Source organism: Papilio xuthus, unplaced genomic scaffold (genome assembly GCF_000836235.2).
Source record: "Papilio xuthus unplaced genomic scaffold, Pxut_1.1 DF827777.1, whole genome shotgun sequence".
NCBI lineage: Eukaryota > Metazoa > Arthropoda > Insecta > Lepidoptera > Papilionidae > Papilio > Papilio xuthus.
The window spans coordinates 7,861,259-7,878,969 of record NW_013530872.1 but is presented as its reverse complement, the minus strand read 5'-3'; the positions used below and the strand labels follow the sequence as shown (position 1 = coordinate 7,878,969).

The 17,711-nt window shown below is 34.6% G+C and overlaps 2 protein-coding genes across 2 annotated transcripts; both read right to left on the bottom strand.

Annotated features, from left to right (window-relative positions):
• Positions 1–94: 94 nt before the first annotated feature.
• Positions 95–5,611, bottom strand: RpA-70 (replication protein A 70). The gene is made up of 11 exons (XM_013309729.1): positions 5,394–5,611; positions 5,008–5,249; positions 4,347–4,598; positions 3,885–4,047; positions 3,345–3,549; positions 2,868–2,980; positions 2,444–2,515; positions 1,909–2,063; positions 1,218–1,476; positions 773–967; positions 95–332 (listed from the first exon to the last, which is right to left on the bottom strand). Exons 1-11 carry the CDS (start codon positions 5,424–5,426, stop codon positions 222–224), a joined length of 1,800 nt encoding a protein of 599 aa, XP_013165183.1. The 5' UTR covers positions 5,427–5,611; the 3' UTR covers positions 95–221.
• Positions 5,612–6,129: 518 nt separating this feature from the next.
• LOC106115959 (gamma-glutamyltranspeptidase 1) lies at positions 6,130–17,034 on the bottom strand. The gene is made up of 9 exons (XM_013309626.1): positions 16,945–17,034; positions 11,155–11,325; positions 10,418–10,825; positions 9,635–9,835; positions 8,970–9,225; positions 7,973–8,163; positions 7,623–7,863; positions 7,040–7,153; positions 6,130–6,718 (listed from the first exon to the last, which is right to left on the bottom strand). The coding sequence occupies exons 1-9, from the start codon at positions 16,950–16,952 to the stop codon at positions 6,563–6,565; spliced, it is 1,746 nt and encodes a 581-aa protein (XP_013165080.1). The 5' UTR covers positions 16,953–17,034; the 3' UTR covers positions 6,130–6,562.
• Between the last annotated feature and the right edge of the window lie 677 nt (positions 17,035–17,711).

Genomic DNA, 17,711 nt, shown 5'->3' with positions numbered 1-17,711 from the left:
TTGTTTTATTTCCTGTACCTGATAAATTAGAATTTCATAATTTCAGTCGCATCTTACTTTATAGGATTTACAAACATTAAAATGAAACAATAACTTAGAAAAAACATATTTTTATCACAATAAATTTAGATCATAATCTGTGAATATTCATAATTTTTTTGGCTTATTTTAAAAAACAGTAATAATAAATGGAAATCGACAATAATAACATGAAATCTGTTTCACACTTCGACTCCGCTCAAAGCTTTGATACTTTTAACGAGTCGTGCGTTCGCGTCTTTGTAGTCTACTGGCGTCGCGCTCATTACTGTGGTTTTTAATCGAGCTTCATCCTGAAATGTAATAAAAAAAGCATTTAAAAAACTTTTTAGACTTATCATGGCATAAAAACTCCATCATCTATCCTAGTTACCGTGGGTTTCCGAGACCTAAATCCCTGTATAGAACATATCGTCATCTCTGTAACGAAACAGAGACAATATTATGTTTTAAAGTAAGTATTCCCAAGTAAAAGAAAATCTAATGAACATGTCTATTAATTATACGTGGGTTATTGGAACCAAAATCTTCGTTTTCAATATATTGTATCTCTGTTTCATCAATGATAATAACAGGGATGACGATGCTTTGTTTTTTTTTCTCGTGAGACTATATTTTATGTATTCAGACAAAGTCTGGTAGATATATGGAAGAGTAGTATATTTTATTTTGCCCCAAACCGTAAGGAAAAGGTAAGCTGACGATAAGACTTTAGTCGATCGGTTTAACTTACACTGTAGGTCTCCATCTTGGTGCGGAACTTGAATACGAAAGTTTTAAACTTGACTTCCTCGAAGAGCTGGCTGTATGCGGCCTTGTCGTACTCGAACATCTGTCCGATCTCAGCTGCCGTCTTGCCGAGCATGCTCTCTGCTGCCTCGTTGAACGCAGTCACGCGCTGGTCGCCCGTCGGGTCAGACACGTTCGCCTGAGTACATTAATTAGCTTAAAATACATATCCGTACTAAAAAAATCTCTAAAATCAAAGGGGAAGAACCAACAGGTTTACTTAATTATTTATCTACTTCAATCTTTCTGTAAATATTACAAAGTAAATTAATATTATAAACCTGGTTTACATTATGCCAGTACACAGTATCACAGTAGCGTTGGGTTAGCATGGTGTATATGAGGTCAATCAGCTAGTACCCAATAATAATCGGCCCAATAATACTCACGCCTAGCAGAAGCCGGTATTTATAATTAGGGTACTCTCGATTGCACTTCTCGCAGCGGTACAAGCCGTTCTCTTGATCCAGCAGTTTCTTGTTGCATTGCTCCTGTGGACAGGCTTTGTACACCGCGTTGTCAGAGAAGGTGAACGTGAGCGCTCCGAGCAGGCTGTAGTAGTCCCCGCGCTCGCCGGCGCCCAGCTGCCGCGCCTCCGCCTCCGCGAACGTCACCCATTCCCCGCTGCCGCCACCGTATGCTCCGCTCCTGAATATAAACTAGCTGATATGACTTCGTAGGCTATAGACCTAGCATGAATATTTGCGACAATCTCTTATCGTCAACGTCAGTTTTGACAGTATGAGATTTTTAGTCTATGCCTGTTAGGGGCGTTGCGATACGAATTTTGTCGATGATACGATTGCGATTTTCATAAATATTCGTGCTATGTCCACATCACTTACTTTGGTAGTTATGGGCTAGTTATTATAAACAACTAGAAATAAATATAATTCTAAAATTCATTCAAGATTTGTTTAATTATTTATCCATGAGAATTACGCATAAATAATGGCCTTGTGGTAAATAGCAACCTAGTAAATCACATTACTTTCTATTTCGTATCGTCATACTTTTATAGCATCACAAATTGTTTTGTACCAGTACCAATAATTGTGATAGTGTTCTAATTGTACCGACCTGGCGGAGATATTGACTATGTCGCAGTCAGCACCGCCGTTGTCGTACCAGCCGCGCAGTCTGTGCGTCTCCGGCAAGTCAGGGTTGAGGCGTACCATAGTACTGGAGAGACAGGAGAGGGATTTGCTGCCGTTGAACTCTGTTAGACGAGCACCCTGGAATATATAAGAAAATAAATAAAAAAACAAAAAAATCAAACTGAAGAATATAAATTGAATATCATATAATGGTTTCTGAGACGAAAATCTCTGACTAAAACATAGATATCGGTGTTTTGTCAAATATTATGACGGATAAGGTGTTTTGTAGAGAGATTTTAGTTTCAGACATTATTGGTCGGTCGTTTAGGTTGACGCGCAGACGAAGACGTTTAAATAAAACTTACATACATACATTAAAACATTACATATAACCTAAATTCCTTCCCGAATCAGTCTGGTGTTTATAGACATTCTCGCAAGATTTCATTGCATTAAAACTTAATAATAAAATGTAGGTATTAATTTCGTGTTAATAATGGATTCGTCTTTTTTACCTTAGCAGCAATTACTGGATTTGTACTACCATCAAATTTCTCAGCTTCATTGCCCCACAATGTAAGAGTAATCTGGAAAATTAAAAAAATTATTGACTGTCACAGTAGTGTTACAAAATGATTACCGAGCGGAATTAAAAAAAACTTATATAAAAAAACCTATATGTTCTTCTAGACTGTTTTATATGTATGCCAGATTTTTTCAAGGTCTGTTTCTGGAGATATTTTCTAACATTCACCTATCCATCCATCCAAACATTGGCAATTATAGCATTAGTAAAATAGTATAGAATTTATTATAATTGTTCATTCACATATAATGATACAACATAATTGTTATCAGAACTTGCATATTCAATGATGAATCTTATATTAAATATACATAGCTCTGTAAAGAGATGTCAATTTATTTTTGAACACTTACCGCACCACCTGATGAGTCGACAAGCGTCACTTCGCGTTTCTTTAGCAACTTGCCTGTACTTTTAGCTGTTAATTCTTGCACATCAGCTGCACTCTTACATACTCCAATCATATCTAGAATCATAATGTGACCCTTAGTGAAGGTATTTCTAACTAAATATACATGAGACTAAGTAAAGACTTTGAGTGTGACATAAATACAAAGTAAATGAAAGCAGATCCATTAATATACGCTTAGTTAAATTTTAATCAAAACTAGGCTACATAAGCCGCCCGCTACTCCGTTTACGCGGAATTAAAAAAAAACTTAATATGTAGTCTACAGTTTCTTCCAGGCTATGTTCCACATCTATGCAAAATTTCAGCAAGATTCATTGAGGCTTGCTGTTAAACAATTATCCATCCATTTAAACATTTGCACTTATAACATTAGTAAGATTACATCACAATTCTTTGGTATAAATAAAAATAAAATTACCTAGCAATGAATCAGGACTCTTGTTGGCTATTTCACTGATCGGAACAAAATCAAACTTCACAGAGGGGACCGTTGATGCATCCTCCATACATTCAGAGACAACCGTATCCGCGGTGAATGTCATCTCATAATCATTCTTCAAACTGGTAAATTGTTTGTTTGCCGCCTTCAGAATACATCTGCTTATGTAGTATACTTTATCAACCTGAAATATACAGGTGTTAATTCACAATACTTTATCTATAAGTTTCCATGGTTGAAAAACTTGTACAAAAACATTTTTTTTATAACAGTACGGGGCAAACGAGCAGCGCGAACACCGAGGTGTTCAACGGCGCCCATCACATATCACTATTACATTCTCTTTGAAATGACAGACATGGCAAAGCATCTAGGAGATTGTCTTAAACTAGAAAAAAGTCCCATCAAAATCAGTCCAGCCCTTCCAGAGGTTACTCGGTACAAATGCTCTCTTGCAGACAGACATAAATTAGGAAAAATTGGTTTTTCAACAGATAAATTATATAAAAATACAGTTACCTCAATCATATCGTAAAATTTATCACATTCATTTTTGAATGCGGTAGCTCTAATTTCTCCACTGTCATCGCACAAGTCCATACTGAACAGTTTTCCTTCACCACGAGCATTGCTCCATGTGCGAATCCCTGACTTGTTCATCACACGAGCTTTTATAACCCATCTGGAACCAACATTTAAATTGTTGGCTGTGCTTACAATGAAATGCTTGAAATAATATACTGGTATATTGGTGCTCATTGTTCCTTGATTTAACCCCTTTTAAGTGTAAACATTAATTCCGAAGTTTTGATACTAATATGAAACCTTCATAACTTTAAAGAAAGAATAATTTCAGTACTTACAACTTTCTTGTTTATACAATTCTTTAATGTTATTTAAAGCTTACATATATTTTAACATTCACATCTTCATTAAGGTCTGCTTATGTACTTTATTAGAAGTTTATTCTTGTTTACTTACTTATTTTGGTATGGACTAAGACTTGCTATTGGATGTGTCATTTGTGATGATAGCATACTGGAGTCTAGCTGTGGGTTGAAAGTAGGTTTGACTGCGGGAGGTGGCCTTGGGTTTGCTTTAGGTGCTGGTGTCATTGTTGCTGGTACTGGCGCTTGTGCAGAGTCCTCTGACCATGTTTGAGGATTACCCAGCTTCTTACCAACTTCTGATCCAGGTGCTAAGATTGTGATTTCTAGCAATATCATAACCCTCCTAAAACAGTTAAATCATGCTGTTTATACATTCATATATTTATTCAAATAAGAAATCATATCTGAATGCTTACAAAAAATATAGAATTAGATGTTAAAAAAAAACAAAAATATTTATTTCGTTTTGTACTGTAACATTACTTATTAGTTTATTGTATCAATTTAAAAGTACCCACTACAATACAATATATATCTTATATGATATGAGTAAACTTATATTTTTGGCAAAGGGTAAATACAAGCTACTGCTTTATCTGTTTAATTACTACAATTCATTATCAACAGAAAGAATTGAGATGTGTCATATGTAAACTGGTTTAAACATGAAAAGCTCTGCATGACAATGTTTTCATGACGGTCATATTTTCTTATTTATGGGATTGCTTGCAACATGCAATGTTTAAACTTACTTTTCTGCATTAGGCTTTATTACTGAAGTGATAAAGCGGTCTACTTGAACAACTGAGTAGTCTGACAATTCTCCGGTTTTCAGTTTGTCGTTCAATTGTGTCGCGAGCATAGCGAAGCTCAAAGAATGTTTGCCATCCGATACTAGTAATCTGAATCTCTCGTTAGCGCCACTACCCTGAATCTTTTTATTGCCGAGTATCTGCATTACCGGTTTATCATAATGACCGCCATTCATTATGACCTGTAAATCGGAGCTTATTTATGATATCCATTTCAAAATACTCCTTTAAGAAATACTATAGCAGAAATAAGGAGGATCTTTCTAAAATCATACATTTCAAAAGAACAATAAACGGCATTGTATTTCTTTATGACAATAACATACCTCCAGGGCCCCTTCTGATAATTTGTAACTCATAATTTGCTTACGCTATTCACTACAATCATAAAAATAAAATAAAATGTTTATCCTGACTTTGTGTTGAAAAATGAGGGCTAATATGTTCACTTAAAATCAAAATCTTCAATTGTAAACTTATAAACACGGCAAACTTGGCGCGAATTGCGTTTTTAATTTGAGTGACTTTTGATTTCACAGATAACATATTTTCTTGGAATTGGCGTTGGTTGGAAATGTCATAGACTAAAATATCAAGTCTAAAAATTTTGAACACTTCGATGTCATTTCCTCAAAAATCTTGAAATAAGTCCCTAGGTGGCGCGTGGGGTAAATTGTCATTTGTTTTTTCAATTTATTTTGTAAAACTGGGTAAAAGAAGGGTCAAGATGTAGGCAGAACGTGAACGCCATCAACCGGTGGGCAAATTAGTAGAGCGGGCGTAGAGTACACCAAAAATCTGCTAACTTCCGCGATGATGTTGCGATGGCGATTGTCACAAATATTCGTTCTAGGCTCAGTGTATTCAAAATTCTAGTTGGTTATGTTTCAAGAGTTATGCTTTGTGCCAAGTTATTCGAGAAATATTTATTTAATAAAAATAAAATTTATGAAAAATAATAAACCATTAATTTATTTTTATTTATATTAAATAACATCGACATCACAATGACACAACTATTACAATCATAAAGAAAACAGTATTTACAATCAAAACCCATAATATATGTCAACAATTTATTTAATTACCAACAAATTTATATACTTACTATATCACACAACTTATTTTAACTACAATAAAAATTTAAGTAGGGATCCAGTATAAATACCCTGTTTTAAATTCGATGTTAAAAGTTGTATCAAATCAGTTTAGATTTTAATTAAAATTCCCTGTAAAACGTATTTCTCACAGAGATTTCTCCTTATTTAATCATCAATCATGGTCAAAACATAAAACAACCTAAAAGTAATGTTTACTTGATATTCTTAATCATAAAAAAAACTTATTAGTCATTTTTAAGTAAAAGTACATCTATTTTTAATGAGAAATGCAATCATTGACCGACACAAATATTAATATTTAAATTCATAATCTGAACAATTAATTTGATAAGTGTGGTCGCGAGAAGTTCTAAAATAAAAATATTTAAACATATTTAGAATCCATCGGTGCTGCCAATCCTTCGGCGATCGGTCTGTGGTACCAACTCGCCTTTGGTGTTCCGAGCCGCCGCTACCATAGCAGCGAAGCCGGCCGTCGGCCCCCTGGCCGTGGTCGCATGCCCTCTGGCCTGCAGTGATTCTATTATACTCTAAAACAATGTAAACACCAAGAATTTATAAAAACAAACCAAGAAGCCCAGCTGCCTGTACATTTATGGAAAAAATACTAATAAATACTAAGATTAGAGTCGTTTACGATGTACGGGAAATATTTTTCATCCTTTAATACTTGGCAGGACTATCCATATTGCTCTTCATACACCGCTCATGAATTAAATAAATAAGCAGTCTCTCTAGTTAGCAAGCAAGTATTGTCTTGCAATTCTTCTATTTTAATTAAATGGTTATTGACCAATTAATTTGCTTCCAAACTTCACGTCTACTAACAAAGTGTTATATAAACGTATTACCGCATCGAAGTCTGCTTCATACTCGATTTCCATCGGCACAAGTTGGTGATGAAGCCGCGGCCGCTGCATCACCACTGGCAGCTCCACGCCTTCTAGTATTGTGTGCATCACCGCCTAAAGGAAAAAATAGGATCAAATAGGCACAAAGCTCGGACAACAGATAGTGTTTTATAATCTGTATAAGTATAATTGGATTATAATGTTTTCAATAACACTAACAATAAATTTACAAACAACATTTTGATGAAAACACTTCAGTGAGGAGTGGTTGAAGTGTTCAACAAATTTGCTCCAAATCAATTTCAAATGTTTCTATTTGATTACAATTCTGATATTTTAAGTGTGTACTTGTAATTGCATTTTGTAAACTTCTTTTGTACAGTGTTTTAATATTATGTCATTAACAAATAGCATCAGGTTGTGACTCATCATAGTCCCGGCTGATCTTAAATTGATACTAATTTTAGGTTTCGTTCCATAAAATATCAACAGTCTTTACATTTAGTGTCGAAGGCTTAAACGATGTTCCAGTTATTTGGTTCAATCTGTACACGCTAGTTTATGATATAACGCTGTTCCTTACCAAGGCGACTTGTGTGGTAATCTTTGTGCCGCCGGCAGCGCCGAGAACGATACGCGCGACACCGTCGCGAGATACGACAATGCTAGGCACCATTGAGCTGAGCGGCTGTAGGCCTGGAGCCAGCATGTTGGCTGGCGATGGCGGCAAGCCGTACGCGGACTCCCGGTTAGGTATGGCGAAGTCGTCCATTTCGTTGTTTAACATTATACCGAGACTGCGCGATCGCCTTTGCGAGCCCCAACTGAAAAACATTATTTTTTTTTATTTAATATCATTAAGCTTACACCGAGCTAGAGCTCCATTGTATAAATTTTGATTCGATCGTAAGTGGGAAAGGAATTTGATCGTACATATAATTGATGGTGCTGGTTGCTGAGACAGCGCTGCCATCAGGCGCGATGACAACAACGTGCGCGGTGCCATGGTCGTCCGCGCCTTCAAACAGTGCGCCGTAGTGCTGCCACTCGGAAAACGTGCGCGTGTCGTCCACTAGCTCGCGGTGAGACTCCGCCCATTCGCGTGACGACAGGTTGCTTTCCAACTGTAAAATTTCAACAATGCATAGTCGAATTCAATGGGAAAGCGAATTTATATTTACACATTTCACTTGCTGACAATAAGTTTCCGAGTAAAGTTTTATAAAAGAAGATTGTTTTGATAGGTTTGTTGTAATTTCTAATTTCTAATGAATTTGACTACACAAACGAGAAAATTTATATGTTTGAATTAACGAGGTAATCTCATTAACTTCATATCGAATTGAAAACATCCTAGGCCCATGAAGTAAGTAAAAGTTATTTATACAAAAACTATAGATCTGTGTAAAAGAAGTAATAGAGGCCTATGAAATCATTTTCCATTTATTTGCTCTCTAAACTAGACAAGCTTAGAAAGATTACCAAATAAGGCTTACTCTCTCCGACTATCTTATAATCACGATTTGTCATTAACATGCTATTAAACAGTATTTAGTTAACAATTGAGGTTAGTAACATGAAACGGAAACAGTTGCAAGTATGTAATGAATGGATATGCCAGATAACAAACTGCAAACTATTATAGAGTAACTCACGTACAAGCCATCATAGGAAATAATATTTATATTGTATACGAACAAAACCGATTACTACGACAATTTATAAAGATGATTTATGATACCACGCATAAAATTTTATTTATTTCACAAGTGTAATCAACCACAAACCACAATTTTCTATTCCTTATGGAATTATGTGAGGTTTTCTTGCAATAAAATATTGGCACGTTTTCATTCATTGGTATTTATAATCGATTCCCTGGTGAATGCAATTATTGTGATAACGGCGGAATAAAATATGTACAAGTTACCTGAGAGATGGAATGAGGCATGTTAGAGCGCGAAGGGTCGCCGAGGCCTGTTCGCTTCGCGTAAGCGTACTTGAACGTCTCTACTATACGGTGCCAGTAGAGGTTGGACTCGACCGGGGCTTCCGTATCTGCGCCCACCCATCCTCTCAGCATGTTCAATATGAAGGCCAGCACCGAACCGGAACCCGGCAGTGGCGTCGTATATAGAGTGTAGTCGTCCGATATGGGCACTTCGATCGGTTCTTGCCATTCCGCCCTAAAGGTCAATTTTTTTTGTTTAAAATCGTTAACACAGTAGCGTAATAAGACAGACAATATAGTCAAATTGTGACCGTTGTCAAAATGTTAACGTAAATAATAATTTACACTATCTTTGATTATGTATCTTAACGCCTGTAATTATTCTATACGAGTTGTCGCCCGCGACTCCGTCCGTGAGGAATTAAAAAAAAAACATAATTAGTAGCCTAAGTGTTCTTCCAGACTATATTCTATATGCATGACAAATTTCAGTGTGATCCCACTAGCCGTTCTGGAGATACCTTCAGACAAACATCCATCCATCCATTCAAACATTCGCATTTATAATACTCGTAGAAGTAAGATTTTATTTTACGTATAATATAATTAATTCTATGATGTGGTTTTTTTATAGATTTGTTTACCTGTATTCGTACAAGTCTTCCGCGGTTACGATACCACCAAATCCTTGAATGTCTTCTACGAGCTGGGCCGTAAGGGAGCCGTTGTGTATCGCCTCCGGGCCCTCTTCCGCTATTATATCCAGCGTCTGCGCTAACGTCGGCTCTCGGATCATATCGCCCTCGTTCCAAACCTCCCCTGTCTCTGGGTTCACGTACAATTCCCTATAAGAGATAAATAGATTATTTACACTTATCACTTTCTTATTAACAGGTATTATAAATTAATGATTTCAATGCGATGCGATGTTGGAAAGGTAAAGCTGGTTCTCAGGTTGAGGAACGTTGAATACGAAATATAGCAACAGAGTCCACCGATGCAAATAGTCGGTTGAAAGGCGCTTAGGAAAAAAAGTTTGAGAATATCTGATTTAGGTGCTCCATTACTATTTTTGTCGTTGTCTGTATAGGAGGAGTAGTTAGTATTATAAAGAACGAATCTATTTCGACCGTAACCAAGGTTCATACCATAAAAAAGTGCGTGACAAAGTAATGAATGAAATTTTTGCCATTTCGTCACGCGTTAGCTGTTGTTATCAAACTTGTCATTAGTTTAGAGATAAAGTGTTCTATTTCTACATACTTACATAAATGTCCGTTTCTCATATAAAATACTTACAAGTTTTAGCAAAGTAGACAAGCTCAATAGTTATTTTTTAACATTTAAAAAGAATATGTTGAACGACAAGCAGCTGGAAATAATAAACTAGGTCCTGCCATGTTATAACAAAATGAATAGAAGTGTACCTCATGGACGGTTCGGCCTTGATCCTGTCGCTGTACGATTGCAGCACGCGGCCCATGTAGTTGTTGACGCGGTGGCCGGTCCGGCAGAGGTTCGCCGCGGGGCGCACCAGTTCGCGCCACGGCAGCCGCCCGTATTCGCGATATAGTTCGCCGTAGCCTCGCAGCTCGCCGGGCACGGCTATCGCCAGCCCACCCACCGTCGATGACTTGTTGTCGTACATGTCCTCGTAAGTGGCGGCGGGCGCCCGCTCGCGCGCGTTCAACACTCGTACCCGGCCCGTGCTCGCGTCGTACACCGTGGCCAGGAAGCCGCCTCCCAGGCCCATGCATTGCGCGCAGCCCAGACCCTCGCAGAACAGGGTCGCTATCGCCGCATCGACCGCTGAACCGTTCTTCTCTAATATCTTACTGGAATTAAAATTATATTTAACATCTTATTATTCTTAATCGTGTATATAATTTTTTAGACCAGTTATAACCATTCCATTGGAGATATGTAGCTTTTAATATATTAGACTTGAAGTATGATCCATAGTTTTATGACATATGTTACACAAGATACATTGTCAACATTTTGAGAAGATATTGTCATTATTTTTTGTACGCAATTTCATTTTAATTTTATGTATTTCAAGTCGACAAGTATTCGAAGGGGATACATTTAAAGCTGGAATAATGTCCGTTGAACACAGCCTATTGAAGATAATGTATGCTTGTTAAAATTGTAAGTTACTGACCGTCCAATAGAAGCGCATTCGTAGCCATTAGCGGCGACGGCGGCTTGCGTGTAGCGCGGGGCCGGGCGGTCGCTGGTGTTCCACGGCTGGAGCACCAGCAGGGCGACCAACGCGCCAACCACTCCCGCCGCCAACACGCTGACCACTACAGAGCGCCGCGACCGCCACACACTACCGCCAAATATTTACTTTTATCACACGATATCAGTAAAACCTCATCCCCTTGTCGATCATCACCCTTGAATTAGTTATTAATTGATAAATATACATATGAAATTTAACAAAATTCCGACCCAATATTTTGTTTGGGAGCAAGAGATTTTGTCTGTCAATGCGTTGTAATAAGTGACAGGCTAGTAATCTGTCATATTTAATGGCTGCTTGAGTTGTCTTCACATGAAAAATTTACAAATACTAAAATTAATTTATTATAGATATTTCTTTTATGTTTAACTCCTGGTCGACCGTGACTATGTCTGCGCGGCATTAAAACTTAATGTAATTTATACACAACACGTAGGCCGTGTTCTTCCAGACTATATCTTCTATGTATGCCAAATTTCATCGAAATCGTTTCAGCCGTTCTGGAGAAACCTTCAAATAAACATTCATCCATCTACTCATCTAAACATTCGCATTTACAATATTAGTAAGATAGTAAGATTGTAAACAGGAACCGCTATACAATTTTAGTATGATTTAACTACATTTTTTGTTTTTTTTATATCTTTCATCAACTCCTCTAGTAGATAAATAGTAAAATAATACGTTTAAGTACGTTATTTTCAATAAATTAATAAATAAGTGATATAAATGAAGTATGCTGCGTTTTATGTATAAGTGTTTTTGGTTACATTATTACTATTAGACAATCTTTTTGACCTATATCTTGACAATGTACCAATTATGTTTAAGCAAATTGGGGACAAGGTTAAAGATCGTGCAGATCAGTAATTTTTATAACACGAGTAACATTAAATATGTCTTAGATAACCTTTTTAAACTATTTATCAAGATATTGAATGCAAATTACATATTGAGAGTACCTAATTAATGATTTTAACGACAGTACACTCGATTTTGGCAAACAAGTGGAGATAATAAAAGTAATTTAGACAACGTTTTTGTTGTTCCCGGTCGGATGAATCAATATTTAATGATCCGGTGCTTATTCTAACTTTCTCCTGTTAAAAAAACAGTTACATGAATTACTAAATCATAGCCCAAAACTTTGTAAACAATGAACTTCTTATTACTAAACTTTTCTCTTATATCGTAGCGTCAAAGTATTTGCAGCAAACTATTCTTCACATTACATTCGCATCGTTCTCTACTCATTCCATTAAAATTACACTTCGAAGTCTGTTGTTTACAAACACAGTAACAATGGTTTTAATCGCATTTCTAATTGCTAATGCCTATTCATTTCTCATACAAATGCCTGTCTTCTATAAGAACAATTTATACCAATATCATAACATACTTAAATAAAGTATTTGTGATTAAGATGTTCTGTTGCACTATTTAATAATATGCTCAATTATCAAAAGTATAAATGTTTTATTATATTGACGCGGAATTAAAACACAACTTAATAAGTAAGGTTATATGTTCTTCCAGACTATGATCTATGACAAATTTCAGGCAGATCCATTGAGCCGTTCCGGAAATACCTTCAAATTCTCATTTATAACATTAATAAGAAGTAAGATAACTCTCCCTCCAGCATCATTATCTCCTTGTTATGAGGATATGCGTAAGAAGGGAATGAATTCAAATATGATGGCTGATAGCGATTACGGTACCGGTCCTTAGGGAAAAGGGCAGGTTATTGATAGAAGACAAAAGTAAAAATGTGTGTGTGTTTTATTTATATATTGAATTTATGTAATAACTTCTAACCATAAGGAGCGTCACTAAATTCAGATATTCAGTATAACTTCCTTTATTTCTGAGATGAAATCAACAGTTAAAGGTATAAAATTGTATTCATACGAATATAACGAAGTATAATGACACGTTGAAACGGCTAGCTGGATACAATAAAGGCTCATTGTCTCAACACTCGTACTATTGTGGAAATTGTTATAGAAGTAAAAAGACTTTTGTTATGTAATTTAAAGCGTGATGTGTAGCGTATTAGAATCATGCTAACTTAAATACATTGTGTCGTATATCGGCACGTGGTTGGTAATTTATTTAAGACTTGATATGCAATGTATCCTTGTTCCTGTTCTGAGTGTAAATAATGAGGGAACCTTGTTAAATATGCGAAAAATCTTCTTAAATGAACTGAATGGCAGAACTAGCTTTTTTGGCGTGGACTCATAAATGTCTTGTTGTTTTCTTAGATACTTTGTCCTTTATTCAACGTTCTAATGACGACTAATTCCTTCATACACTGATTTAAGATCATGCAGAGGAAACTTAGCCGCTTATCTCATCACAATGAACAATAAAGTATTGTTTGAAGCAATTGTCGTTTCATTGTCACAATATAACTGTGCAAATATTATTTACAGAAAATCTATAACACTTTAGCAAAATCTACGAAAGTTGTAAATCAATTCGCTAGTGAATTAATTAATAAAAAGTTGGCATAAGTTATAAAAAGACTACGACTGAAATTAATGTAATTACTTGACCAATAAACAGCTGTAATATGTCATAATACCATTAAATTTTATAAAACAGTTTTATCTATTACTTTCATACGACATATTTAGATAAATACGTTGGAATAGAGACAAGTCTGTCAAGATAAACGCTTATTTCATCGAGAATAATAGTAAATTTTCCTAATAAAATACGTACACTCTACCTATATGACATTCGCAATTAACGATGCGCTGCCTACCTACAATCGACGGAGGTGGGGACGCACAGAAAGAAGATATATCCCTATCCTTCGTAAAATCCACTTCCCCATCTCCTCCTTATCTTATGAAATAAGGGTGGGAAGAGAAAGAAGACTAAGATTAGGCCTTCAGCAAGCACATTCGTCAGACGAAACGCGGAATTGCTTCCAGTTCACATCGGTCTTCTGTGTGGTTGTGGTATTGGGGAGCCGGTCCATTCGCGTAAGAGATGTTGTTGCATGTCTACTACTGTCAAAAGCAACTACTTTCGCATTTATAATATAAGTAAAAAGTTAATTGAATGTATATTCACTTCACAAGATCTGTGTCACAGATATCTTCGATATCAGCATGATTTTACTTGTTACGTCGTCATATTTAAGATTGAATGCCGACATATTATTTAGTATCAAAGTCTTAAGATAAATTATACAGCGGCATTTAAATTGTAATGTAAATGTGTTATCAAATCTTCTATCTTTAAGAAATGTAGTTGATACTTGATAAAGTTGGTAGCGTATCAAGTACGATAAATCCGATTTAATGCTTTGACAAGCTTGTGACATCGTGAGAAATATTTTTCAGACGTATATAACCTAAAAAAATAAATTTGTACACTCAACAGCAACTAAGTAGTACCCTTTTAAAATTATTGACATTTTTTTTAGAAATAAACGTAGAAACTTTACCAATATACATAATTACATTAAAATAGCTATTGCTAAATATATATTTTTTAAATTGTACACTCGTTTTGCACTTATTGTAGTTGCAAAACACAACATAATATTGCACGATTGACGAAACACTTTTACAGCAAGTAATATTATTCAGAATATGGAATCTTTATTATATTATTTAAACGTAATTTAATTAGTACAGACTTTTAATCCAAAAATAGATAAAAGGAAAGTAATTAGCTCTATATTAATTAGTTATTATTAAGTGATCAATTTAATCGAGTCGATGTAATTATAATTAATCATTATTAAGAGATAATTAATCATTTTAATCTGATTTTTATTTAAAGTCTAAACTAGATTGACATTCATATCCTACTTGATGAAAACCTTTTACAATTGCCAAAAAAAAACAATTGCGTATCTGAAGAATAATAAAAACTTAGGAATCCAGAAAGTTTATTGCGAGAATAAAATTTTATTTAATCTTATCAGAACATTAATATCAAAATAAATAGGTATATAGATATTTATTCATGACTATACGTGTAACATAATTCTTACTATTTTTACTTAACCCTTAAATGGACGATTTTTTTTTTACGTTTTAAAAAAATATATTTGTGTAATAGACATGTATTACTGTCTAGGAAAAATGAGTAAAAAAATCTAGACATGAAGTACAAAATTCGTTCAGAAATAAGAACTAGTTGTCAAAATTAACAAAAAAATAAATTAAAGATAATTTTATCTGTGATGTTTAGTATGTTGTTTAAAAACAACATTGTCCATTTAAGGGTTAAGTCGGCTACACACGTTTAGTTTTAACTGTGTAGCCAGTTTTAGGTACTGCGGAAAACCTAATCATACAGCGAAGCAAATAATTAGATTACGTGTAACATTTGCTGTTTTATGCTTATACGGTTTTGTATTTAATGTTAAAGTTATGTATAAGAAATGCAGAATGTGTCAAAATTTCTGACAAAATTAAATTTCGCGGATCTCATAATTGAACAGGTTATAAATGTCATGTCATTGCCCCTATACACCTTTATTTGACCTTATCATATTAATCGCGGATACAAGAAATGCCACTTAATTCGCAACTGAATTGAAGTAGTAATTGCATATCTCGAAATGTTGACATTAGTATAAGCCTTGTTCTATCCTATGATTTACGATGGCTTATTCAAGGTAACAATAGATACATTTTTCGTATGACAGATGACTACTCTCTTTATAAAAAGAATTAAATATTGATGAAAACTGACATAAGACAAGGAATATTACTTTTAAAATCACGTGGAAAGAATGAAGGTAGATCATAATTTATATTGTTTTAAAAATACTTTTCATGGCTCGATCCACTCGTGTTTTTATACAATATGAGTGTCCGCCTGTAACAATTTCCTACGAAAGGAAGTTAGTGTTTATAAAAAGTGCTCTAGTATCAAGTCTCCAGCCGGTGATCTAGACTAGATATAGGAGGGGGGCAGAGCAGGTAGTGAATTATTTTTATTCCAAAAGTAATGCTTGTTAGCTAGGGACTGCGAAAACTTGATAAGTAGTTTTTGAGTTATTGATGTGATTGTAAATGTCTTAGCATTTTAAAGTAATTTTTACATTTAGATTAAAAATGATAAGCTTTTGAGCGCCTAAAATCTTAACATGTGTAAACATACCAATGTGCTGGGAATCGAACACTCGAGTTCTAGCTCATCTAATATATGCCGGTTGCATTGAGCCTAATCTATGGCGTTTTAAACTTTTTTTAATACAGTTTTTATCATTTTACAAATTTTGTTTATTAAGTTCTCTAAATTTTCTTTCTACACGGATTATAAATTGAACTTAACAAGAATTTTTATATTTAACAAAAATGTCTTACATTTAATTTTAGATCGTAAAAAAAATATTGGTTTTGATAAACATGTGTGTCGTAGCTAAAAATTTCCTTGCACAATTAAAAACAAATCAAACATACCTATAACGTAACAAATTATAGTAAAGGAAAAATAAATCAATGCGAAATTTATAATGTAAGCATTTGATCGCGACATAAAACAGGTCTGTCTGTATTTTTCTTGCGAAGGCTGGTAAATTTTTAACAAATAAACATTTTATCTTATTTTCTCAACACAGAATTAAAATATAAATAAAAGTCACAAAACTATATAACACTCACAACACTGTCACTAAATAACACAATAGTAATAAAAAACAAACATAAATACTTTCGTATTGGAGCTCACCTAACCATTGTGAGTAGACGACGATTGGTACCGAGAGTCGAATACCGACTAAATTAAATCCATTGCGCTTACGCAAAATGGTATGAAAGGCCAGACACGTTGTAGTCCGCTGCTTAGAAAACACTACCAAAGAATAGGTACATGTTTTTTTGTTTAGGTAGGTATGAATCTAATAGTACACGGTAGTGTACTCGTATTGGAAAGAAAACTAGTGTAAAATATTCCTTTTAATAATTTCTTTTAACAAAATAATATTCCGTTAGTTAAAAAAAAAATTCGGAGTTTGATGGAAACTGTCAGGGTTTCGCCTAAATATCGTCCATGGACATCTGAAACAAGAACCGCAAATACGTTGCCAGCCTTTATAGTATTACGTGCTTTTCCTAAAGGACGTTACTAGATCTTTAAATACAACTTCTCAAATGAAATAAGACTATTGTAAAAAAGTATTTTATTACAAAATTAGTAACTTATTACAAATTCTATAAATCTACATAACGTTACATTAAGTATAACCCTGAATCTGGTAACATCATAACATCTTTTCGATTCAGTCCTTTTTTATTTGAATAACGGTACATATTTTTATTTATAACACAACATACAGTAAATGGTCCGTCTGTATTGATAATCCTTTAGCTACCTCTTAACCCCATAAAAATATATTTTTTTAATATTTAGAATTTTGTAATCTTTCAAGGGTTTCGTATCGGCTAACATTTTTTAATAGTAAGTTTTGCGTACTTTGTGAAAACAGAAAATTATTT